Source organism: Talpa europaea (assembly GCF_964194135.1).
Source record: "Talpa europaea genome assembly, chromosome: 10".
NCBI classification, from domain to species: domain Eukaryota; kingdom Metazoa; phylum Chordata; class Mammalia; order Eulipotyphla; family Talpidae; genus Talpa; species Talpa europaea.
In genome coordinates, this window is record NC_140077.1 from 72,610,407 (window position 1) to 72,635,304 (window position 24,898).

At 40.6% G+C, this 24,898-nt stretch overlaps 1 protein-coding gene across 1 annotated transcript in view; it reads left to right on the forward strand.

Moving 5' to 3' along the window:
• Positions 1-2,810: 2,810 nt before the first annotated feature.
• NUCKS1 (nuclear casein kinase and cyclin dependent kinase substrate 1) overlaps positions 2,811-24,898 on the forward strand; it is a gene marked incomplete at its 5' end in the record, with an annotated part of 28,938 nt that continues 6,850 nt past the window's right edge. Inside the window, 3 exons of the mRNA XM_084245523.1 lie at positions 2,811-2,827; positions 20,526-20,575; positions 22,816-22,921. Of these exons, the coding sequence (XP_084101649.1) occupies positions 2,811-2,827; positions 20,526-20,575; positions 22,816-22,921 (173 nt within the window). The remainder of the gene's footprint in view (positions 2,828-20,525; positions 20,576-22,815; positions 22,922-24,898) is intronic.

The following is a 24,898-nucleotide window of genomic DNA, read 5'->3' on the forward strand; positions in this document are numbered from 1 at the left end:
GCCCTGGACAGCATGATTGGGAATGGGTTAGAGGGAACTGACCTTGGGTCTCTTGGCATCTTGGGAGACAACGCTAGGGCTCTTGTAGGCTAATTGTCCCATAATTTACTTGCCTACTAAAAAATAGGCTAGAAGTTCAAGTCTAGAACTAGATGTTTTCCTCGTCCTAAAAGACAGTGTTGAAATACTGAGTGTGAATAAATATACAAATGGAAGGGAAATATTAGCTAAGCTAAAGTGAGGAAAAAGGTAGGGAAGGGCCCTAGTCTTGGGAGAGGAAGCACCTTCAACCAGTGACCATCTACATATTGGCCTTGAACTATAAACTAGAAGCCCTGATCTGAACCTTCTGCCTGCCTGGACATGCTGACTGCAGTCTGTTCTTTTCATCGCCTAATAAGTAAGTAACAAAAATTCCTCTGCCTCATCTCAACAATACCAAGTAATGATATTTTCCAACACAATAGCTCTAATAAGACAGCATTCATGAGGTCACAGAACTGGAAGTGCCCAGCACAGAGTAAGTGGTCAGTCATTTGTGATCACTGTACTATCCCAGCCTCTACACTGGCATTTTGACAGTAACACGGATGACAATACACTTAGTCAAAACCTATTTGGACATTCGTAAGGATGGCCACTTCCACATACACTAGATTCACAAGCACTGGCAAGGATATGGAAAAAGTGGAGTCTTCATGCATTGTTGGTGGGAATGTAGAATGATGCAGCTGCTGTGGAAAACAGTGTGGAGAGTCCTCCAAAAATTAAAGAATTAATATATGACCCAGCAATTCTATTTCTGGGTATGTAACCCCAAGGAATTGAAACTAGGAACTGGGAGAGAGATTTGTACATCCAGGTTGATAGCTATGCTATTGACAATAGTAAAAATATAGAAGCAATCCAAATACCCATTGACATTTGAATGGGTAAACAATACGAAATATGTGTACAAGGAAATAGTATTTAGTCTTTAAAATATAGGAAATCTTGATACATGCTACAACATGAATGAAGCTGGAAGACATGCTAAGTGAAATAAGCCCATCATAAAAGGACAAATACACTAGGATTCCATTTATATGAAGTCCGTAGACTAATCAAATTCATAAAGACAGAAAGTAGGATCATGATTGCCAGGAACTTGGGAGAGAGAGAATGGGGAGTTAATGTTTAATGGGTAGAGAGTGTCTATTGGAGAAGATGAAAAAGTTCTAGAGAGGGATGGTGGTGATGGTTGCACAATGACATGAATGCACGTTGTTACTAAGCTGTGCGCCTAAAATACTTAGAATTAGTAAATTTATGTTACTCATTCTCTCACTACAAAAAAAGCATTCAAGGGACAATGGAAGAGGCAGAAGATAATGCTTTTAATATTTCAGTGGTGGACAAGGGGAGACTTTTAGGAAGCAGATAGTGGTGGGTTTGTTTGTTTATGGAGTGTCTCTTCAGTTGGTTATTAACAGGCTGCCTGTGGCAGGGACTGAAGTCTATCTTACATTGGTGGATAAACCTCAAGCATTCCCATAGGGATCCTGAGCTCTGCCTCTCAGAGTTTTAGGTATCCAGCAAACTTTCATGGATTTAAATAGAATGATCTGAGTTACCCTTAGTTATTTGACTTTAAAGTCTTGAGCCAACCCAGAGATCGTCATCTTTTAAAAATTGAATTTAACAAACAGTTACATAGCATTGACTGTATGCCAGAGACTGTCCTAAACAGCTCATTTAATTCTAATACCCCATGATGTCGGTACTCCCCATTTATAATAGGTTTACAATAGGTTTCCCATTTTACACAGGAGAAAACTGAGGCAAAGCGAGGTAAAGTTAACCAACTATTAAGTGAGCAAATCAGAGATGCAAACCCAAATCCCTAGTGGCCCCAGAGCTCTTGGTCCTAATCATTAGTGTCTTCCCTCCCCCCCCCCCCACTAATTTTCTTTGAAATCCTAAAGTTCAGGACAGGGATTTTTATGCCCCTGAAGTGGCTCTCCAAGTACAAAATGGAAATAGGAATGAAAGTATTCCTTGATTACGAACCTGGCTCTACTCCAGCAGCATTCCGAGGCCAGGAAAAGGGGCTTGTGGGTTTAAGGTCAAATTATTTGAACCTATGGAATTTCCCTCCAATTCTGAAACAGCCCCTCAGTGACGAATCAGCTGCCTGTGCCCCAGGTTTTGCTATTAGTGGAGTTTCTACAATTATCAAAGCAGGCAAAATGAAACATCATTAAACTGAAAGTAACGATATTGAACCCTATATAATTTTTTTTTCTTGTCGTTCCAAGATGCGACCCAAGACGAATCTGCAACTCCGGAGTGGAAGCCAGGGGGCGGAGTGGAAACCGAGCCGCGACCATTTTTGTTTTGCGGCCATGCACTCTCAAAGCAGCTTGACTAACAGGACCCCACGGAGGAGGCGGAGCCTATCGGAGGGGGCGGGGCTTGGAAGACGTGATGATTCAAACGGACTAATGAGCTCCACGCATCTGGCAGAACCCACCAATGGTCAGGCCTGTTGGGGCGGAGCCTGGAAGCCCTAGTGGGTTCGGTTGCACGGCGGCTTTGGCGCATTTTCGGCTGGTTTGATTCATCCATTTTGAAGAGACGGGGGAGCGGGGGGCTCGTCTGATTAAGGGGCCCTGAACCAAGGAGCGGCGGAGTTTGAGAAGCCAGCAGCTCGGGGTTCGGCGGCAGCGGCCCCATCGGCCGAAGTTGGGGGGGGTGGGGCGCCGAGTGCGCGGGGTGGGGGGGGGTCCTGGTCTTTGGCTTCTCGACTCGGTCCTGTTTCGACAGCGAACATGTCCCGGCCTGTCAGGTCAGTGCGGAGTCCGAGGCCTGGAGCGGGTTGGAGGGGATTGGGGGTGAGTGGTGAAGGAATGGGGAACAGAGCCCAGAGTCGGCCCTCTCCCGTGCCACGCGCGGCCTCCTCCCTTTCGGGGCCCGCGCGCGCCCTTGAGCGTGGGGGGCCTTGCTGGCGCGCGGGGCGGCGCGGGGGTGGCGGCCGCGCGCCCGAGCGCGCGCCCCTCCCCGCCTCGCCGCTGCAGGGCCCGGGGCCGCTCTGCCTCCCCCACCCGCCGCACTGAGCGGGCGGGGTGTTCCTCGAACCGCCCGCGGCCGGAGGGGGAGGGGTGTGAAGTCAGCGCCCCCACCCAGGCCCCACCTCCTCCGGCCCGGCCGCTCGCTGCCCACCGGGGACACCGCCGCTCTCGGACTCGGCTCCCCACCTTCAGCGAGGAGGGGCGGTGACGCCCGTCAGGCCCCTTCCCGCCTCTGCCGGCGTGGGGGTGGGGGGCTCAACCCGCCTCGGAGCGGACGGGGGTGTTCGGCGAGGGGGAGGGGCGGCCCCACCGCCGGCCCCGCCTCCGCCCTCGGGTCGCCGCGGGCCCCGCCTCCCGGGTCGGGTCGGGCGGGGGCGGAGCCCGTGCTTACCCCCAACCCCCACCCCCCACCCCCCGGCTGGAGTGAGTGGCGACGGCCCCGGAAAATTGTGCCTGCTGCCGCTCCCCCGCGAAGTTTGGAGCGGGTTAACCCCCGGCTCGCACTTTCCTCGCCTGGAAGCCATTCCTCGGGGAAGCGCAGGGAGGTGCGGGTTAACTGCACGCCCCAAATCCCGTGTGGTTCTCGTTTCCGCTGCTCCCCGCCCGGCGTCCACGTCTCCTGATGTTTTTGTAACTCTTCCCGCATAACTTTGTATTAAAGGGCTGGAGTTAGCCGCTAGATTTATTCCGTTAGACTTAACGAGGATTTCAACAAGTTTGCTGTTCCCAGCGGAAGGTGGAATCGCCCTTTGCAGCCCTCCTGGCAATTGTCTGGAATGTGCCATTTATGGAGGGGTGTGACAGTCCGGGCTGTGAGGCCTTAAAAAGGAGAGCCGTTGCAAAGAAATGCTCCTTTCCATGTGGTGTCCTTGACACTTCTCCGTAAGCCTTGGTTTCTTTGCCTGTGATTTAAAGCTAATAGGTAAATGTTTAGGTGTAAAGGCTTAGCTGCCCCCTTCTCGTTCTTCCCTTCATTCCAAGTTTTGTGAGAAACGGAAGTATTTTAACCTAGAGCTCAAAAGGGATTTGGAACCCCGGAAAGGGTTTTTGTTCCACACCGTGCTAGCTCCTGACCAGGTTGACTGCCTCCAGCGTGCGGGCGTGAGGGTCTGCGTCCCCCTCCGCCCGCGGGGGCCTTTGAGAAGAAGCTCAACTCCCTACCTGACTGCTTTTCTGCCCTCTGATTTCAACCCGCATCTCTAATAATTCACCAGGAAGAGTTTCCTCGGCTTTTTGGCAGGGAGTCTGAATAGATCTGAAGGGGGGGGGGGGGGGTCGTAAAAATTGACTGATGTATCCCATCAACTTTCGTATTTTCTTTAAGATCAGATCAAATAGGCCATACAATAAAGATTTGTTTTATCAGAATTGGGTCTTGTCTCTGGAAGTAAATTACAGTGGTGGAATTAGGCTATTTTTGTCTACCTTTTAAGTTCAGTTCACTAGGTTTCGATTTCTTTATTATTGTCACTTTTCTTATACTCACCCGCCAGAATTGGAGTTCCCGTATTTAGATACTGGACCATGAAACAACTTTCTTTATTTGGAAGCTTTAATTTTTAATATCACCGAATGGGGAGAAATACAATAAGTGTATACTATCAGTTTTTTGGTGGCATTGGGATTTCTGCACAACTTTTTACGTTGCTTAGTGTGTTAAAAATGATTTTAACTGTTTATATGGCCCTAATTGAAAAATGAAGTTAATATATTTGGGGCTTTTTGGGGTCACTAATTTTCAAAGGAACTTGGTTTCTGATTATATTTTAGTGATAAAGTCTTTGTAACTATCTTTTAAAAGTCTTCAATATACCATAAAATAAAGCAGAAATAATTAAACTTGAGTTTGGTGGTTTGTTAAATTTTGCAATAAAAAAAGTCCTGTCCTAGGGAAGTGGTTTTGTTTTAAGGTGTAGTTGAATAATCTATGCACCTTAGGGCATTTAACAAAATGGATAATAGACATTGATGGAATAGTAGAATGATCAACTTTATAGGCTCCCCCCCACCAAAAAAAAAAAACATGTTAGAAATTCTACAGTGTCACAGTGCATTTTCTTTCAGGGTTTGTTTCTGCCCTTAGGCCTATATGTGTGTGTGTGTGTGTTTAATAACTACTATAAATGCTAATTTTATTTTTATATTAACATAAGCATTCTTAAGAGTTTTAGAGTACTTCTAAAGCTTGACACTAATTTCCAAATAAAGGAATAACAACTGGTCAGCTATAGCAGGGCTTTCCATAGACCTGTGTAAAACACATCTAAGTTTTGTTCATACAGTATTGCTAGTTTTACCTTTCACAGTATCAAAGCAGTTGTATATAAATGAAAAACGCAAATTTTTATTAGACCTTGCATTCAGATATATAGGTTAGTGTAACCTCCTTAAGGCTAGGCAAGACTTTAGGCAAATTCATTTTGCAAGTGCTTTAATGGAGGCCTGGACACGGGATGTGCCTTTCATCGTGCATTAGTAGATGCCAAGTCTGGGCCTAGAAACTAGGTTTCTTAATTCCCATTCCTGGTCATCCTTACCCCCCTACTTTCCACATAGTCTCTTTACATTCTGACTAGTAAGTGTTGATGTTGTTGTCACTTTTAACTTTCCAGAGTGTTTTCATGACTTATCTTTGTAAGCAAGGAAGGGAAATGCTATTACTTCTAGAAGATAAGACAAAGCTCAAATTTATTAGTTTGCCCAGACTAGAAACCAATTATTTTGAAATTCAGCCCTCCTTGGAAAAGATTCAAGTCACAAAGATCAAACTGTTTGCCCCTTGTTTTTGTGATATGTGTAGTTGATGTTTTATCTTCTATATAAATTGCAAGGAGGCTTTAACATTGCAAGCTTTCATGTGAAAGCAGGAACTCTTTATAGGTTGACACAAACTCTTTTGGCTAAGTTTATAACAATATTGAGAATTAATGACTTTCCCAAGTTCCATATTTCTTTTCAGAGAATTTTGTTTGGTATGTATCTGTAGTCTAAAAATATATGTTTTCTTACCAGAAAATCAGTTTCAAATAATTAAAGGGAAAACTTGAAAATTCAAGATAACTTGGAATTTATGATAATAAGTACGTACAGGGACAACACTTAAAAGTTTAGTATCCTAGTAAATGTCATTGTAGGTGAACCCAGTTGCTTGTATCTTACTATCTACTCCCAGACTGTGTCTATAAGAGAAGTGTGATTTTATTAACCAGGATCTGTACATTATTTCTAGTTACATGCCACTTTCCTCTAAAAAGACAAGCTCCTCTGTAAACTTCACCTTCAAAGATATTTCACATAATTGTAAAACCTGAATAATGGAGGAAGATTTAAGTTTACAGCACTAAAGTATTCATTTCCCAGCAAACATGTACGTTATAACAAACCTTTTAAAGCGCAGTTTTTAGAGTACCAAACATTTATGTAGATTAAATGCAGAAGTAGGCACTCTATATAGAGGTTATTACCTTATTTTGTTTTATCCTTGTTATAAAATCATAGGGCTTTTTTTTTTTAATTCTTTTATAGTATGATGAAACATGCTTTACGAGTATGTTGTTCAAGGTCATAGAACTATTTTAGCATAGCCACAATTTGAACCCAGATTTTATGAATACGAAGCTAGCATTTCCAGAATACCACTCTTTGACAATGGTCAAAGTTTTTGCTATTAAATAATAACTGGTGAGTGCATTATTCTCACCATAGTTTTGTTGTTGTTGTTGTTGTTAGGACTATGTAGAAAATATTTTAGGGGAAATATGGCCAAATTGTTTTTAAGTATGACCAGTTTTGTTAGATATTTAAAGTAATTGTCAGATATTTTTAATTAAAAACTTAAAAAAAACAATTTGAAAATTAAATCCAGTTCCCGCATTAGTGATGACTTTGAAGCTATAGGAATTAAAGTGTAGAAATAATAACAAAGCTGAGTTTAGACTTAACCATACTCCTTTCTACTAGACTCACATTTAATGTGCTTGTTTCCAAAATCCTTAATTTGGAACCATTGGAACCATGTAAGCTTGAAAGTTCATTTTTCGAGAATTTTAAATGAGGAAGGGTATATTAATGTACTATTACCAGTAAGTCTGGGGAACTACCCTTATAACCAAACATTAGTATCTCTAGTAATACTTATAAATTGTTACACTAAAGGAAAAAACAAAAAGCCCATCATTGTTGAGTTCAAATTAGGTTTTACCACCATACAAGTTGATGAAAAAGCACTTGGTTTTCAGAACTTTCTGAATTTTGAAATTGTGGCCCTTTAACAGAAGTCCCTTTCTCAGTCTTCAGTTACAGAAAAAGTAAGACCACTTTCAAAACTCAGTGGAGCGGTCAGTGAGCAACTCTGTGCCAAATGCCTTGCTAGGTATTTCTCACATATTTCAAAATCTTGAAACAAGTCTTCCAGCACAGTTTACATGAGCCCATTTCATGTGTGAGACAGCTGAGGCTTGGGAAAAGTCGCTAGCCCAGTTCTCCAACAGACAGGAGGTGAAGTAGGAATTCAAATCCAAGTGTAGCCAACACAGGGTGGCATGTTCCAATGGAGACACTGCCACGGGGTGTTTCTCGGGCTAAGTGTGCTTTTCAGTACTGGGAAGGGTTAAGTACTTCATAATAGGACTTCTGTGGGGGAAATGAACTTTAAAGAGGGCTTGGGAGGGGTAATAGAAAACTTAGAAGAAATAGGAGAATATGAAGGGGTTAGGAAAATGTACTGAATGGACAGGAAAACAAAGGCCAATGTGGGGCTTTTATGGGGGAAAATGTGTTCTCTAAATGGCACTGCAAGCATATACATTTCATAATATACAAAGTATTCCCCCCAAATAAACAGATTCCAAAGCCACCTAAGAACACTACAAGAAAATCAATGGGCTCATTTTACATACAAATAGATGCAAAAATATAAACAATATTAACTAACGGAACACAAGCAAATGAAAAAATAACAAGTAGGATTTGTCACAAGAACAAAACTTAAAAGCTACTGCAATCATTGTATTAAAACACTAAGAGTCAACATCTAGCATAAAACTCAGCGTATTACATTAGAAGGAAATTAAAATTAGAAATTCAAGTTCATTTCATTTGATGAGTTACAAATTAAGGAAAGTAGTTGTGTTTTATTGTTTTAAATCAACTAGCAAGAAAGAATTGGAGGGAGGTAGCACAGTACAGCAGAGACCCTGGGTGCAGGATGCTTGACTTCCATCTCTGCTTAGGTTTTATATAGTGGAGATACTGAGCTCAGAGTAATACTATCTTGCATTTACAAAGTAGTTTACAATTTTCGAAAAGCTTTTTCTCAGGTTACTACCAGCTGTAAAAATAATGAGAAAGCTAATTTTGAAATAGACTTAATCTAGTCTATTTTTCCCAGAGATCGAAAGCAAGACCACCGCACCGTGTAACTCCCTGAGACCATTTGCGTTCTGGTGTCCCGTTGGAGTTAGATGATTTAGTCAGCACAGCCAGAGTCTAACTTTGGTTACTTGACTTAATCAAGTTACTGAGCATGCTGTGAAGTGTCACTTGTGTTCGCATTTTTAAATTCTTAGCTGCAAAGAAATGTGACCTTATTCTAGATTATACAACTTCTTAGATTGTAGAGATTATAGATCGCACTTACTGAGCTGCCATGTGGTGCACAGCAGAAGAAAACATTTGACTTAACATGGACCACTTTGGGCAAACTGGGACATCCCTTCATGTGGTTGCAATAAAAAAAAAAAATGTGTCTAGGTTCTAGGAAATGGAACTGATTGTTAGAGAATTGCATTGCCATTATTTTTACGGAACTACTACTTATAGCTATCTAAATAACAATGATTATAGGTATATACATTAAAAAAATTAGGTGTCAAGAGTCCTCAGACTGCCAGTGTTTCAACTGAGTATGGTCTATTTTCAGGTGCTGCTTAGCACATATCTATTTTTGAATTGTGTACCTGTTGGGTTAGCTATTGAAGAAGATGATCTTCAGGGAGATTTCATCTGTCAAAATAATCCAGATGAGTGACTTGAGAAACTAGTGGCAGGTTGATAAGTAAACTAATTGTTACATAGAAATCCGCCCAGTAGTCTCTGGCCTGGAATAAAGGACACAGCTCTCTGCCTGCCACAGACAGGTTGCAGCTGCTGTGAGCTTCTTCTTAGCTGCAATGTGAATTAGAATAGTGGACCTTTAAAGGAAGGTTTTATATAATCCCTCAGGAGTGACCATTGCTTCCCTACCGAGAAACTTTATCTAAAATTAGAGATTACCAGACACTTGACTCATTGAAATTACATCCGTCGAAATGAGCCCTCATACTTTGTCAGGAAGAACTAAGTCCCTTTGACACAGAACTAGCCTCAATTTACAACTTTGGAGCCTTCAAGACAAGAGATTGCTGGACACAAAATTCTACATCTTGCTTAATTTTGCCAAGAAACACGCCCAGAGTTCCACTTAGAAGTCACCCCTTTACAGAGCCCTCCTTTGCTTTGAGTTTATCAAGAGGGTTCTTCATTTAAATTGCCCCTCCCCAAATGCTGTTAAGGTTTCCTCTGGTGAGATACTCCACCCTTCTCCTGTGCTATTGCCTTCTGTGTGGTGAGCCAATAAACCTGATTAAGGCTACAGATTTGTTCCTGGGGCTGAGACAATTGGAAGATTCCACTAAGGTTTTGGAGACCCTCTTTGCTGAAGACTGACTGGGCTCCTAATTTGAACTTCTGAGCCCTTGGGTCTCACTGCCCCAATCTGCCCCCTCGTGTAGTTTTGCTCTACAGTTAAGTCTTCCGGCCCATTTTACTTAGTTCATTATACTCACTGAAATGTGCGGATGTGTGACTTAAAATACCTTTCTTATAGCAAGAGAATATGGTAAAACAATATTTATTTTGTGAGGGTGTGCCATATAAGAGTTCGTTCATCTACTTAAAACATTAGCAAGTTGGTAACAAAAGATTTAGCAGGGGATTATGAGGAGGATCTAAAACTTGTTCGTGGCTCATTCAGAACTCTGTTCCCCTTTTGTGCAGAAATAGAAACCTACCTTTCTCACTTGAAAAATATTTAGATCTTTCCCATAACCTTTTTTTTTTTTTTTGCATTTTCTTTGTGTAGCTCTTGTAATTGTTTTTGGACTTTATAGTTTAATTGTAAATACCAGGTTATATAACATAGTCAATATACCTTAGTCAGGAGGAACTTGAAGCCCAAGCTAAATGAAGCAATTCTAAGAAATTACCTTAAATTGAGTTCAGCATCCAGGTGTCTATGCACAAACATTCTTATATCAAATTTGGTGTAGAAATAATTTTTGAGGGATAGAAGAAGAGGTTAATGTCCTGAATTGTGAAGAAAGAGCTGACATGGAGAAACTTTAATATCACGAGTTTTGTAGTAGAATTAGATTTGTGACCTTTAGGCATGGAAGGTTGGCGGGAACAGGCAGCACGGGATGCAGGGTTGAGTAGGATCACATAATGCTTGTGGTAACTACAAGTTACTTAGCCTTTCTGGGCATTAGATTTTTCTGGTGAAATTGAATTAATGTTAATTAGCTCCTTGTGTGAGGTGATTGCAAGAAAGAATTTAGGTGATGCGTGGTGATTGCTGTTTAATTATTGATTCCGCATGATTCACAAATCTGCATTGATCAGTAGCCTCTATAATGGTGATTTATCGAGGTCTGATTCAGATTTGGTTTTTGATTCAAATTTGGTTTTTAAAAGTAGGCGATTTCAGGGCCTCCCCGGTGGCGCAGCGGTTGAGCGCTGGGTTGCGAAGCTGCCCGCGGCCTCTGCGGCGCCGGTTCGATCCCCGGCTGCTCCCCGGCCACCGGAGGGAGGGTCCCACATGGCGCGCAGACCTCTCCTGCCGCCCGCTGCTCCCCTCAGCAGTGTACTTCGGTCCTTCTGCCTGCTCTGCTCCCTGCTCTGGCTCTGGTGAATTCTCTCACCCTCCCGCGCTTCTGACTGTACCCAGTGCATGTATAAACAAAACAAACAAACAGACCAGCAAACAAATAAATAAAGCATGCCTCTATACAAAAAAATAAATAAATAAATAAAAGTAGGCGATTTCAAAGATAGAAGTAAGTGGGTCTCTTTGATACACGACTTTGGAAATTTTTAACATGTTTAGGGAGGTATCCAAACTGATCTAGCCAGGAAACCTTTAGAAAGCCTGGAGTTGGGAAATTTTGCAATGACAGCATTTTTTTCTTAGAACACTTTTTTTTTTTAAAGATTTATGTATGCATACAAGAGCTGGGGTACAGGCCAGAGATGGGGGGGAGGGTGAGAGAATTCACCAGAGACAGAGTGGGGAACATAACAGGCAGACTGAATGAAATACACTGCTGAATACACTGCTGAGGGGAGCAGCGGGCGAGTCAGGAGAGGTTTGCTGGGCCATGTGGTTTGCCCGGCCGGCTGGCCCGGGATTGAACTCCTGCTGCAGAGACTTCTGATTGCGTCATAGTTCAGTGCTTAATCCCTTGCACCACCAGGGAGGCCCTTAGAACACTTTTAAATTGCTTCTTTTATTTCTAATTAGTTGTGTTTTCCTTGGTGATTCCTGGGAATGTTTTGTTGAACGAAAAGGTTTATTGCTATAATGTCTACTTAGACAAATTCTTACTTTAAAAAAAGTATGAGAATAAAAGAATACTGTACAGTAAGTATTCTCATTACAGTTTCTACTTACATGAGGACTTCAGTAGAGCTTCATGTTAAATCCCTGGGAGGAAAAGGAAGAAAGGCAGGAGGGTAGTTGGATGTAATAGACTTGAGCCGCCACTGCCATTCCCAGGGATGCCGGTCCGCCAGGAAGATTTTCACAGGTGCCTTAAAGGGCTTTGTTCTTGGCCTGTGCAGATTAATTTTGCAGATAATATGTAGTTGGGAAAGATAAATAATATGTTCAAATGTCAGTATCTGTGTACAGAAAGTGCTGGATTTTGAAAATGGGGGCTTTAGTCATTGGAAATGCACGTGTGATGTGGCGGCGCAAAAGCAACTAAGATCTTGGATTGCACTAGTACCAGTGTGGGATAGAATAGGAAGAGGGAAGACGTCATTCTGATCACCCACCCCCTCTCCACATTCACAACTTTTTAAAAATGTTATTGTATTCAGATCTGGGAATTGCTTGAGACACTTTACTGAGATAGTATAGATGAAAATTACTAGTTTGGGGGATGCTGGAAGGAAGGTTAGGTTAAAGGAAGTTAAAGGAAACCTAGTATTTACCCTTGAAGAATAGTGAAACCACCATAAAAAGTTTCAGGGATGCTCTCACATAGGGGCTAGACTCAGACCCCGGTAATCCCAGGAGGCAGAGCCAGTTGGCCATCGGCAGATTTCAACAACTCTCATTATTGGAGTTTTCCTAGAATAGTCTGCCTTGGGAGATCCTGAGAGCTTCCCAGTCATTCCCATGTGTTGATAGAATACAAAGTTGGGGTAAGATTGGGTTACGTTATCTGAAGTACAGTAGTGTTAGTACAGATAATATCCCTGGTGTCATTGTGTTACTCACCCCACCCCTCCCTACTGGGCAGTAAACTTTGGTGGACTTTGAGCACTTAAGTTTGAAAATGTTTTTTTTTTCTTTATAAAAAAGTTTTTTAAAGTTATGTTTTATAAAGATAAAGCTAAAAACTACCTTGCAATCTCTTATTGCAATCTACTTTTTAATCTTAGCAGCGGCTCTCAAACTTTTTTTTTAATATTTAAAGGGCAGGTTTATTAGGGAAAGGATAAAACAGTTAAAGACACTTGCAGAGACACAAGTGGGCAGGAAGAGCTGCCTCCAGAAGGGACATGTTTGCTGAGAGAGACCTGCAAAGGCCGCAGGCGGGCGGCCTTGACAGGTCACGGGCAGGCAGGAAGGCTGCTGCCCTGCAGAGGGAGACAGTTGGTGAAAAGAAGTACCTGCATAGTCACAGGTAGGCAGAGGGAGTGCTGCCTCTCAAACATTTTTTATAAGTTTCCAATAAGAGAGATTTTATGTTGCAGTTTGTGCCACACAAGAACACAAACACCTGAAACAGGAACTTACTCTTTTTTGGGTACGATTTTCTCAGATACTTGTATTTTTTCCTTTTAAGTGTGTATTTTTTCCTTTTAAATGCGGGTTCTACACTGATACATTTGATTTTAGGACCCAGTAAGTGGGTTGTGACCTATTGATGAAAAACATTGTGCTATAGGATCTCATTCATCTGATGAAATGAGGTTTTTGCCATCCAGGTGGTTTGTGAAAAGAGCTGTGTTGACTATTTTGGGGTTTGTCAAAACTCAGATTTCAAATCTACTGTAAGAAACATGTTAATTCTAGAAAGTTAGCAAAGTTTCTTTTTCTTTCCCTTCTTCCTCTTCACCCTCCCTTTTCCTCCTCCCTCTTTCTCCTCTTTTTCATTGACCTGAAGAGTATAATTTCATCAGGGTAAAATTGTGTAGCATGTTGTCTAAAAGTTTCTTGAGAAACTTGAGAAAATGGTTTTGTGCTATTTAAATAGTATAAGCTTAAGGTGTCAATAGTTAAACATGGATTTGTATTTGAAATATAGGCTTCCTCACTTCGGGTTTGCTTGTTATCTTCTCCATATTTGATGTGCAGGCTTGTTACAGAGTTGGGTCATGATGTGTTGGGTCATAATTGTGTTCTCAACTGTGAAGTCAAGAGGATTAGGTGAGATCCCCTCAAAGGTGTGGTGATTTCCATCTGAAACTATGCCCCTCTTACTCTTCAGAATGTTGCTTTGACATTCCTCATATTTCAGGAGTAGCATTGTTTTGGTCTTAGTTGCTGCCCTAAGAAAGAAAAGCTCCTAGGGGTAAACTTGCCAACATTTACTAGAAAGAAATTGATTAAAAGAACAAAAGGGGGAAAAATCTTATTGCTTCTAACAGTTAATCACATTTGGTGACTGAAAAAGATCTTTTGGTGTTCTTTGTCTCACTTCCCACTTTACCTTTCATTTTCACACTTGAACTCCATACAAAAGGGGCTTTTCATCTCAAGACCCTCTGGTGATCATCCAGGAATTCATTGTGCCCAAGGTGTGTTTAGAATCTAGACGTGGACATTTTTATCAACTTTCAAAGAAAGAGAAGGCACAAAATTAAAAGTTTTAATGTTCCTATTTTTATATTTAATCATTCTCTTTTTTAGTGCAAGCTTTTAGACTTGCTTAGCTGAAACTCCAGCTGATATTGTTACAGGGCAACCCCAGCATGAAATGGGTTGGCCTGACTGTGTGTCCTCACCTGCGTGCAAAAGGGTCTTATAATAATGAGACTCAACTGCAGGCACACACAAAAAGGGTAATAAGGGGTTTATTTACAAAAAGGGGAAATGAAGAAATGAATAACTCAGGGAGAAAGAGAGATAAATGGGTGAATGCGTCCTACCACTTCCACTAAGCTGGAACCCCAATAGCACTCTCAAAGCCGGCGAAAAACCAAAGGCCCCCAAGGCCTGCATGTCTGGTTGTATACCTAGCCTGGCTGCTTAATTCCACCCTTAGTTCCCAGCACTCTTCCTTTTGGTGGTGATGACATTGTGGGATTTGTAGTCCTCGGTGTCTTGGATCTCTTTGGTTTGGGGTGGGTCTGGCGTCTGTAAAAACCAGTGTTTGTGGAGTTTGTTCTTGACATCCTTTTCCTCCCAAAAATATGAGTGGTAGAAATTGATCTAATTTGTATGGTGGATCTAAAGTAGCTATTACTATAATACTATAATCTCTGGCCTAAATGGTAACCTGAAAACTTTTCCATAAAGTTGAAAATAATATAAAAATAGAAGTGTTTCAGGATTGCATTTTAATGAAATGAGCAAGAACTTTTCCAGACAGTTGTGCTGGAACCAATGCTGTACACATTTTAAGCAGTGCTAGTGCTCAGGTTCAAATAAACGTTACTTGTGGATGTTCGATTCAGTAGTAGTGTTCTGGGTGGAACAAGTTAGTGCTTACAAGTAGCAATAGGTGCTATTTATTGCATAGCATCTGGCACTCAAAACAGTCTGGAGAGAGAGGTGGTGTTACTCCTATTTTATTGATGAGAAACTGAAGATCAGTGAGGGGAAGAAATTTGCTCAAGGACATTTAACTAATAAGTTGCAAAGCCAGGATTTAAATAAATCCATCTCAAAAATCTGAGGTTTTAACCTCTATGCTGTATTCAAAGTTTGTGGTGCCCTCCCAGTTTTTAGTTGTTGCTGCTTGTTTTACACTGAAGTTTAACTAATGTGTTTAAATAGGGGTAGTGTAAGGAAGTAAGAATGTTTGTTTTCAGTTAGAACTTCATGTCCTTAGACTTAAACTTGACTCTTGAGCAGTGTGGTTTTATCCCAGTATATCTTCTCAATTTCAAATTTATATAGGAATAAATTCATAAGAATATATTTAACCCTAAATAATGTAAATCTCCAAGTAATGTAAATAGTATGTTGCTTTTAATAAGCATCTTTAAAAGGCAGGAAATGAACCAAACGATTATTAGAAAATATTATAGTGTTATTGTAAATGACCTTTGTTATCACAGATCTTTTATTTAAATTATTTTTTTCCTTCTAGTCTTTTAGATGGGTAACTTTTTAGTAGTTAAAGACAGGATTCCGTCTACATTCTTATTTTATTTGGGTTTTACTATTTTTATGAATATATACCATTAAGATAATTCTGATCATTCTGGTCGTTTTCACATAGTTGAAAATTTTGTGTTCCAGAGGAAGGAGTGAATTTTCGATTCAATTTTGAAAATTTTAATTACTTATGTCCATATAGTCCGTATGACATTTCTATAATTCTGTGTTGTAAACTCAGATAGAAAGAAATGTACTAACGGTTTGCTTTTTTTTGTTTAATTTCTTAGGTTTGAAGAAGTTTTTTAGTATGGTGGAAACATTTTTTCATTTAGGGGGTGGGAATTAAATATCTGATAGACTGAACTCCAGTCTTGTATATATTCTCTCTGCTAATACCCTTTCCCACTGGAATACTGTGCAGATGCAAGTTTGTATATCTTGAATTTAGTGTTACAAATGGACAGACAACCTCCATCCTCAGGAAGTTCAGATTTGATGGAGAGGACAGGTACTTAGTAGGTTATATAGTATCAATAAAGGATTAGCAGTTTCCAGAGGCTCTGAGGCCATATTATGTGTAATATGGGGAGGAGCTATCTGAACAGCATTCTAAGCCAAGTAGCCAAGCGTGACCGAGAGGGAAGACAACTTGACTGGAGGAATTACCGACTTCCTGCCTGGGTTGATTGTTAATTGGCAAGAAATGGAATCCTCAAAGACTTTACAGATTACAAAATAGTTGAGTGTCTCCCTTTTACTTTGCTCTTTATCAGAAATGTGAATTTAAGAAGTGGTTGTTACCTTCAAGAAGCTCAGATTAGTGAAGAAAACAATAGGTGCAATGTTGTGTTGAGTGTGTGGTATGCAAAAGGTTAACTTTGCAAGCGAAAACAATCTTTTTTAAAAAAAATATTTATTCATGCATATAAGAACTGGGGTACAGGCCAGATGTGTGGGAGAGTGAGAGGATTCACCAGAGACAGAGCAGGGAATACAACAGGCAGATTGACTGAAATACACTGCTGAGGGGAGCAGCGGGCGAGACAGGAGAGGTCTGCCATGCCATGTGGATACCTCCGGGGCCGGCCAGAGGATCGTACCCACACTGCAGAGACTGGGGGCAGCTTCACAGCACTCCGCTCAACTGCCTGTGCCACCAGGGAGGCCCCAATCTTTTTCATTAGCTTTAACTAATTGATCTATAGAATAATGTTTCAGACTTGTCAAGTAACTTAGGTCACTAGTTACAACAGAGGAGGGACTGAGACCTGGAGAAATATCAGACCCCAGTACTTCTATTAACAAAGATTCTGTACATTTACAGTATGGTTCCTTTCTGGAGTGTCTCTAGCAGTAGACTAAGAAAGTAACTATCATTAACTGTTGGCAAACTCTTTATGTTGAACCTACACTTAATGTGACACCAAAGCCAAGCAGGTGTTCTTGCTTTACTTGCGCATTAAAGCCCTAAAGTGGCTTAACATGCTTTCCCATTTACAAGATAAAACCCCCAAATTATTCAGTGTTCTTCGTATGACATGGCTTTCACCATCTGGTTACCCTCCTTTATGTTGTCTCATAGGAAAAAAACTCTGTTGATACACGGACCCAGAAATTGTACCAATATTTTAGTTGCCATCACACCAACATAGATATGCCAGCAGTTTCAGATCCTGTGCATTAATTATTAGAGGTTAAGATTTAAACCCCCTCTTCTGAATACTTTCCTTCCTTTCGTTCCGTGTCCCATTTTCCTTGATCCTAATGCAGAAAATTATCAACTTTGTATTTATTATAATACTGTTTCTCGTGTCTCCTGTGACTAAAAAAATTGATATTTTTGCTAGAACAAGGTAGGCATTGAATATGCATCTCTAAAAGGCTGAAAATGAATCAAGTCCTTTTTATAAAAAAATGATTTATTCATGCATACAAAAACCGGGGTACAGGCCAGATGTGCGGGAGGGTGAGAGGATTCACCAGAGACAGAGTGAACAGAACAGGCAGAAACTGCTGAGGGTAGCAGCAGGTGAGACAGGAGAGGTCTACCATGCCATGTGGGTATCTCCCCGGCAGGCTGGGATCGAACCCGCACTGCAGAGGCTGCTGACAGCTTCACAGCACTGCGCTCAACCTGTTGTACCACCGGGGAGGCCCCCTTTTATTTCTTATCTTACTCTTTCAGTTGTGGTTAAATAAAATAAAATTTATCATTCTAATCATTTTTAACCATACAGTTCAGTGTATGATTCACATTTTTATACACCCAATCTCCAGAACTCTTCTTCTTGCAAAACTGAAACTACACACCTTAACTTCCCAGCCCTGGAAGCCACCATTCTTTCTGTGTCTGATTTTGGATGGTCATATTTTTTAAATTAATTTTTCTAATAGAATGGTGTCTTTGAATATAAGGTGAGCTGCTTATAGCAAAACATAGTTGGAGCATAGTTCACAGTTTTTCAGTAAAATGAGAAAATAATTCATCTTTGGTAGACTAAAAAACAGAAGGCAGGGCCTCCCTGGTGGTGCAGTGGATTGAGCGCAGCGCTGTGAAGCTGTCCGCAGCCTCTGCAGTGCATGTTCAATCCCCGCCAGCCGAGGAGCAACCCACATGGTGCAGCAGACCTCTCCTGGCTCACCCGCTGCTCCCCTCAGCAGTGTATTTCATTCAGTCTGCCTCTTGTGTTCCCCGCTCTGGCTCTGGTGAATCCTCTCACCCTCCCACACATCTGGCCTGTACCCCAGTTCTTGTATAAATAAATCTTAAAAAAAAAACCAAAAAACGGAAGGCAAAATTCCTTAAAAACCATTATTTTTTATCTCAAGCCAAGGATGTGCCTATACCTGACTCCACATCTTAGTTCCAGACATGATTCCAGAATTCACTCCTACCTCATCATTTTTGCATATTATTTAGAAACTGCAGCTGTGCTTGCATTTTGATTGTCCTGTGTGGTGGCAGGAAGGGCACAGAGCAGGTTTTTCTATGATTCTATGCAGATGGGTGAAGGAGGAGTCCTGGAGCCCTCAGTGGCTTTTGCAGGCTTTTTTTGGAATTTACCAGGTACAGGGGCCAGGGGCAGGTGGGGGGGAGAGGGGGACAGGAGGCTGGCAGGCCTTCCAGCCCAGGGCAAATCTTCACTCTTCCTGGGCTCTCTGACATTCTCTCGTGGCCTCTGCTTCTCTGCTCCTTTCTCTCTTTCTCTCTTCCACTCTGGTCTCTCTCTTGCTCTGCTTGTTCTCTGCTATAAGCTCTGCTGGCGTCCCGTGTCACCGCCCTTATAAGCCCAGTTTCAGCCCAGGTGTACCCACTTACGCATGCCCACACCCCACTCCAGGTACCCACCATCAGGTATGCATTCAGGACCGCAGGGATCCATCATCAATCCTAATGGTGGGAGGGCAGAAAAGCCTGATGCTTTTTTACCTTACCCTACACCTGTCTTTGAATTTATGGTATCTTCATCTATAAAACCAGGAATATCCTTCTGCTCAGGTTTAAGTGTGGTTGCTGTCCTGTTATTTTAATCCTTTCAGCTCACTTGTTGAGTATGCATTTAGTTCCAGTGTATTTTAAGTACATCAAAAGCCTCAATGTGCTGATGTTTTCATGGAGGCTTACACAGAGAAGGGGACATTTTAAACTTTCAGACTTAAAATATGAAGTAAGAAAATGTAAGTTGAAGGACCTCCCTGGTGTGGCGCAAGGGGTTAAGCACTGAACTATGAAGCAGTCCACAGCCTCTGCAGCACAAGTTCAATCGCCGGCTGGCCAGGGAGCAACTCACATGGCGCAGCAGACCTCTCCTGTCTCACCCGCTGCTCCCCTCAGCAGTGTATTTCATTCAGTCTGCCTGTTCTGTTCCCCACTCTGTCTCTGGTGAATCCTCTCACCCCCCTCAATCTCTGCCCTGTACCCCAGCTCTTGTATGCATAAATAAATAAATTTTAAAAAGAAAAGAAAATGTAAGTTAAAGATCCCTTTCCTAGTCGGAAGTAATTGAAATCCTTTATAATTTCTAAGATTTTCATATTTTTCTTGTAGATGGACCCCTTAATGAAAAGTATGTTTTGAATTAATTGGTCATTTAATTTTTCCTTCTAAGTAAGACTTAACTGTCATCATAATTTGTTTTATAACATAACTGTTTAAAAATCACATAGCCTTGAAAAAAGCTGAGTAATATTGTTTATGGTATGCATGTCTATGTTTATATAGCAGTAAAACTCAAATAATGTTTGCAGGTTTGGTTTGTGTTTTTTGGTGTGTGTTTTTTAAGATTTTCTATTTATTTATGCATACAAGAATTGGGGTATAGGCCAGAGGTGTGGGGGCTGAGAGGACTTACCAGAGAGGGTGGGGAGCAGAACAACAGGTGGGTCTACTGAAATAGACTGCTGAGGGGAGCAGCGGGAGACAGGAGAGGTCTGCTGCTCCATGTGGTTAGCTCCCTGGCTGGCCAGGGATGGAACTGCAGAGGATGCAGATCGCTTCATAGTGTTGCATCTTAACCCCTTGCACTACCAGGGAGGCCCTGGTTTGTGTATTTTTGCCATTATTTCTGCATGACAACTTAAGCTATAGTTTAGCTCATTTTACTGTTTTATATTTATTGGGAGGTGCAAGGTTGTTTTGTAGGAAAGAATAGCATTTAAGCTAGCACTAAGATGAGTAATGTGAGAATTGTAGTTTGGGAATACCTTTGGTATAAGTAGCCCTTTGCTGTGACAAATGCAAGTGGGGGGAGAGGGCTGTTGAAATATAATTTTCCAGCAGCTAGTCCTAATTCTGTTTATCAAGTAATAATGTGGATACACTTATCTTAGAAAAGTTCTACATTTCTGTCATCTTAATTATAAGTCTCTTCTTTCTACAGAAATAGGAAGGTCGTTGATTATTCACAGTTTCAGGAATCTGATGATGCTGGTAAGTTTTGTGATTTCAGCCCATTGTCAGTAGTACCAGCTGGTAGGGAAAATGCCAGTTTATAAACTTTTTCATCACGATTTTGAGATTTTTTTTTTACATTTAAAATATTTATGTATGTAAATTATGTCAAGATCTGTTGCCCAAAACAAAACTTAAATTTGCATGGATTTTAACTTTTCTTTAGTAAATCATTGATAATAAGCACTTGAATAATTTTTTATTATTTGATGTTAGTGTCCAAAGTTTGAACATACAATAATTACAATGCAGTGTTTATTAATTAACTGTAATTACATTAAAACTTGTACCTTGTAATAAGGAATATTTAAGTTTTTTGCATAATAACAGTAACTACGGTTGAACCAACAATGTATTATGAAACAACTTTTGTGAACTAATTTGTATAGAATGAGTAGTGTATTTTAAATCTTAGTATTTTAAATCTTAAAAGCTTTCTTTATAACTTTTTTTTTTTAAGAAATTAATTATTTTTGTGTAGAATAATTGGGGTGTAGGCCAGAGGTATAGTGGTGAGAGTTTTCACCAGAGACAGAGTGGGGAGCAGAACAGGCAGATTGACTGAAATACTCAGCTGAGGGGAGCAGCGGTGGGCAAGACAGGAGAGGTTTGCTGCACCATGTTGATCAGCTTCCTGGCTGGGGATCAAATTCAGCCCATATGGGTGATAGCTCTGAGACTTAACCCCTCTGCCACCAAGGAGCCTGCCCCTTTCTTTAGAACTTGTTCTTAATCTCATTATTTTCTGGATAGACTTAACAATTCTTTTTTCTTCTTTTAAATCTAATTTTATTTTATTAAAGATACTATGTATCTTTGGGAAAACTTAGAAAATGCCAGAAATGTATAAAGAAGAATTTAAAAAAGTAACAGTCTAAACCTCCCAGAGGTAATACTAAAGTATATGTATTTCATAACTGATAATAAATATTTGCATTTGTTCGTTTAATCCTTAGAAAAATCCTGTTAAGATGGGATTTACTATTATTATTTCCACTTTATCTGTAAAATAAAGTAAGTGGAAATAATTTAAGCAGAAATATTACTCAAGGTCCTTCGCCAGCAAATAGTTTTTTTGAGGACCTTTTTGTCTAAAATTTTATTTCTTTTTTTCTTCTTTAAAAATGTAGTTAAGGGGCCTCCCCAGTGGCATAGCGGTTGAGCTCTGGGCTACGAAGGTGCCCGCAGCCTCTGCAGCACCGGTTTGATCCCCGGCCTCCAGCGAGGGTCCCGCATGGCGCGACAGACCTCTCCTGTCGCGCCGGCTGCTCCCCTCAGCAATGTTCTTCAGTCCTTCTGCCTGTTCTGCTGCCTGCTCTGGCTCTGGTGAATTCTCTCACCCTCCCGTGCTTCTGACTGTACCCAGTGCTTGTATAAATCAATCAATCAATCAATCTTAAAAATATATATAAAGTCTTACTATAGAATTTTGGATTCTGTCCTACCTCACCTCTTTGTCATGTTATTAAATTATTTGAGAAATTCATACTAATGGTTACATGATAATCCATGTCATCATTACTATTTTATGATAGTCCATAATGGAATGGTCTATGTATCCAACCATTTAATAATTGCTAATGTGACAGATTGCCTCCAGATAGCAATGAGTTTTGGAAATAATCACCATTTAAGATGGATTGATTTTCTTTAGTGTTATGGGATTTTTGAAATTGAAAGTACTTTCCCTAACTGCCAGAGCATACTATATTTAATACTTTAAAGGTGATTTACTTGATAGCAGTAATTTGCGTTCTAAAGTGCTTATAATATAACCTTATTTGAAAATTATTATAGCAATAAGTATGAAGATTTAAAACAAAGATTTCTAATAGAAGGGTAAGATATAAAATGATACGAGATATTTGGCTATGGCTGTATTAAAAATATATACATGAGGGCACATGAGTAATAGACAAAATTGGAAATGATTGAGTTAAGGTGGTAAGACTGAATCAGGGCCCCAAGTTCAGATTGATAAATGGCTTGGGGCACCCTGTTCCTCAGTGACTATCTGTACCCCATTTCCTAACTTCCTTACCCAAGACTAGAGAATAGTAAGTAATTTAGTTACAAAAAATGAAAGAAAACTATTTGGGGTATTCTGTCCCTCAACATTGAAATGGCGTGAGAGATAATTATCTTAGTGAATACCGTGATAATTTCTATATGTAAAAATCATAATATGGCTCATTGGGACTGAAAAATAATCTTTTTAGATGAAGACTATGGAAGAGATTCTGGCCCTCCAGCTAAGAAAATTAGATCATCTCCCCGAGAAGCTAAAAATAAGAGGCGATCTGGAAAGAATTCACAGGAAGATAGGTAAGAGGCTTTATTAATCTGTTCCTAGTCATAGTCTCTACTCTGTGGTGAGGATAGTTTCTGATCTCTCTCTCTTTTTTTTTTAATGCATACAAAAGCTGGAGTATAGGCAAGAGGTGAGGATTGAGGGGTGGTGAGAGGATTCACCAGAGACAGAGTGGGGAGCAGAATAGGCAGATCTACCGAAATACACTGCTGAGGGGAGCAGTAGGAGACAAGAGAGGTCTGGGGCGCCATATGGGTAGCTCCCTGGCTGGGGATTGAACTCATGCTGCGGTTGCTGCTGATAACTTCATAGAGCTGAGACTTAACTCCTTGCACCACCAGGGAGACCCAGTTTCTGATCTCTAAATTGGTGAAGTCTCCATTGATTCAGGCAGGGAAGTGCTTTTTATCCACTGGATGTTGTTTTGCACATTCATATTTTCTCAGGCATCACTCTGGGTCCAGAGGTTAGCTTCTTCAGGGTCACAAGGCTTTATTGGACTCAACCTAGAATCCAAGGTGATATCTCCAAGAATGCCTTTGTTGCTGCCTCAAACCTTTGAACATGAGCGGAGAGATTGTTTATCTAATTTGTTACCTGGGGTTAGTATTGACAGTTTTCATTGTAGTGATAGCAGAGAATAAGTATCCTATCCCATTCAGTCACAAATCTCTGGGAAATCATAACTAGGGCTTACAGAAGTTTACATTGTATGCTGTACAAAGTTTCACTGCCCATAATACTCATTAGTTTAAATAATTTAATCAAATGGGGCAGTTTCCCTGGCCTTACTTTTATAAATAAGCTTGAGTTGTAATTTTAGCTGTAATTGGCTTATGATACCAGGATATTTTAGCTATAATTGTTCTTTCATTATATACACACGTCTCATATAAAGCACGACTTTTAGGCCTCCTTGATGATGATGAAGATGATAGCTACCATTTATGATTATTATGTGCTTTATATTATCTAATTCTCACTAACCTTTATTGAGGTAAGTAATGTTAACTTCAAGGGGTTCCATGATTTACCCACAGTTATCCAGCAGTTAGACCAACAGGTTTTATTTTTGATTTATTTTTTTTCTCATTGGTGGTTTTTTCTTTAATATTTATATATTGTATATATGGTTTATATCATTGTTCATTTTTGTATAGTGTTTGATTTCTACTCTCCAATGTAGTCCCCATAAAATTCCCACCACCAAGTCACCAGTGAACCATCACCATAGATCCTTGTGCTCTTCCTGCCCCATTTTAATCCTTCCTTCCAGGCAGTATTCTGTTGATTTTTCTGTTGGTCTCTACTTAAAAGTTCAGCTTTTAGTTGATTTTTCTGTAATGGGATTCAAGGATTAAGCCTGTAAAGTCAATAGTGAAAGAACTAGAGAAAAATGATAGAATTCTTGTGAATTAAATGCTCACTTTATACTAAAACATTTATTTAGAACAGTCTCAGGTTTCTGAATTATAGTGTGTCTCACATCAGATTGCTTAGTAAAGAAATATGTTTGATTTTTCTCTTTGCTTATGAATCTTCCGTTCATTAGTTTGTCATTTGAGTGTGGTCTGGATTATGGGATATAGCACAGGAGATTTAGACCTGCTATTGAGAAAGGCAAGCTGTACAGGCAATTTTCTTGTATGAATTTTTCTTTTATTTATTTGTCAGAATTTCTTCTGGAATCATAACATTTTTATTGCTAAAGAGTACCAGTAATTTGCCCAGGATCATGAAATTAATTTTTTTTTTTTTTTTTTTTTTTAAGAGCAACTGGGGTATAGGCCAGAGGTGCAGGGGATTGAGAGGATTCACCAGAGACAGAGCGGGGAGCAGAACAGGCAGATCTACTGAAATCCACTGCTGAGAGGAGCAGCAGGCGAGACAGGAGAGGTCTGCTGAGCCTTATGTGGTTTAGCTCCCTGGCCAGGGATCGAGCTCAGGCCTTGGCAGTGTTAGTGCTGAGATAGGCCACCAGGGAGGCCCTC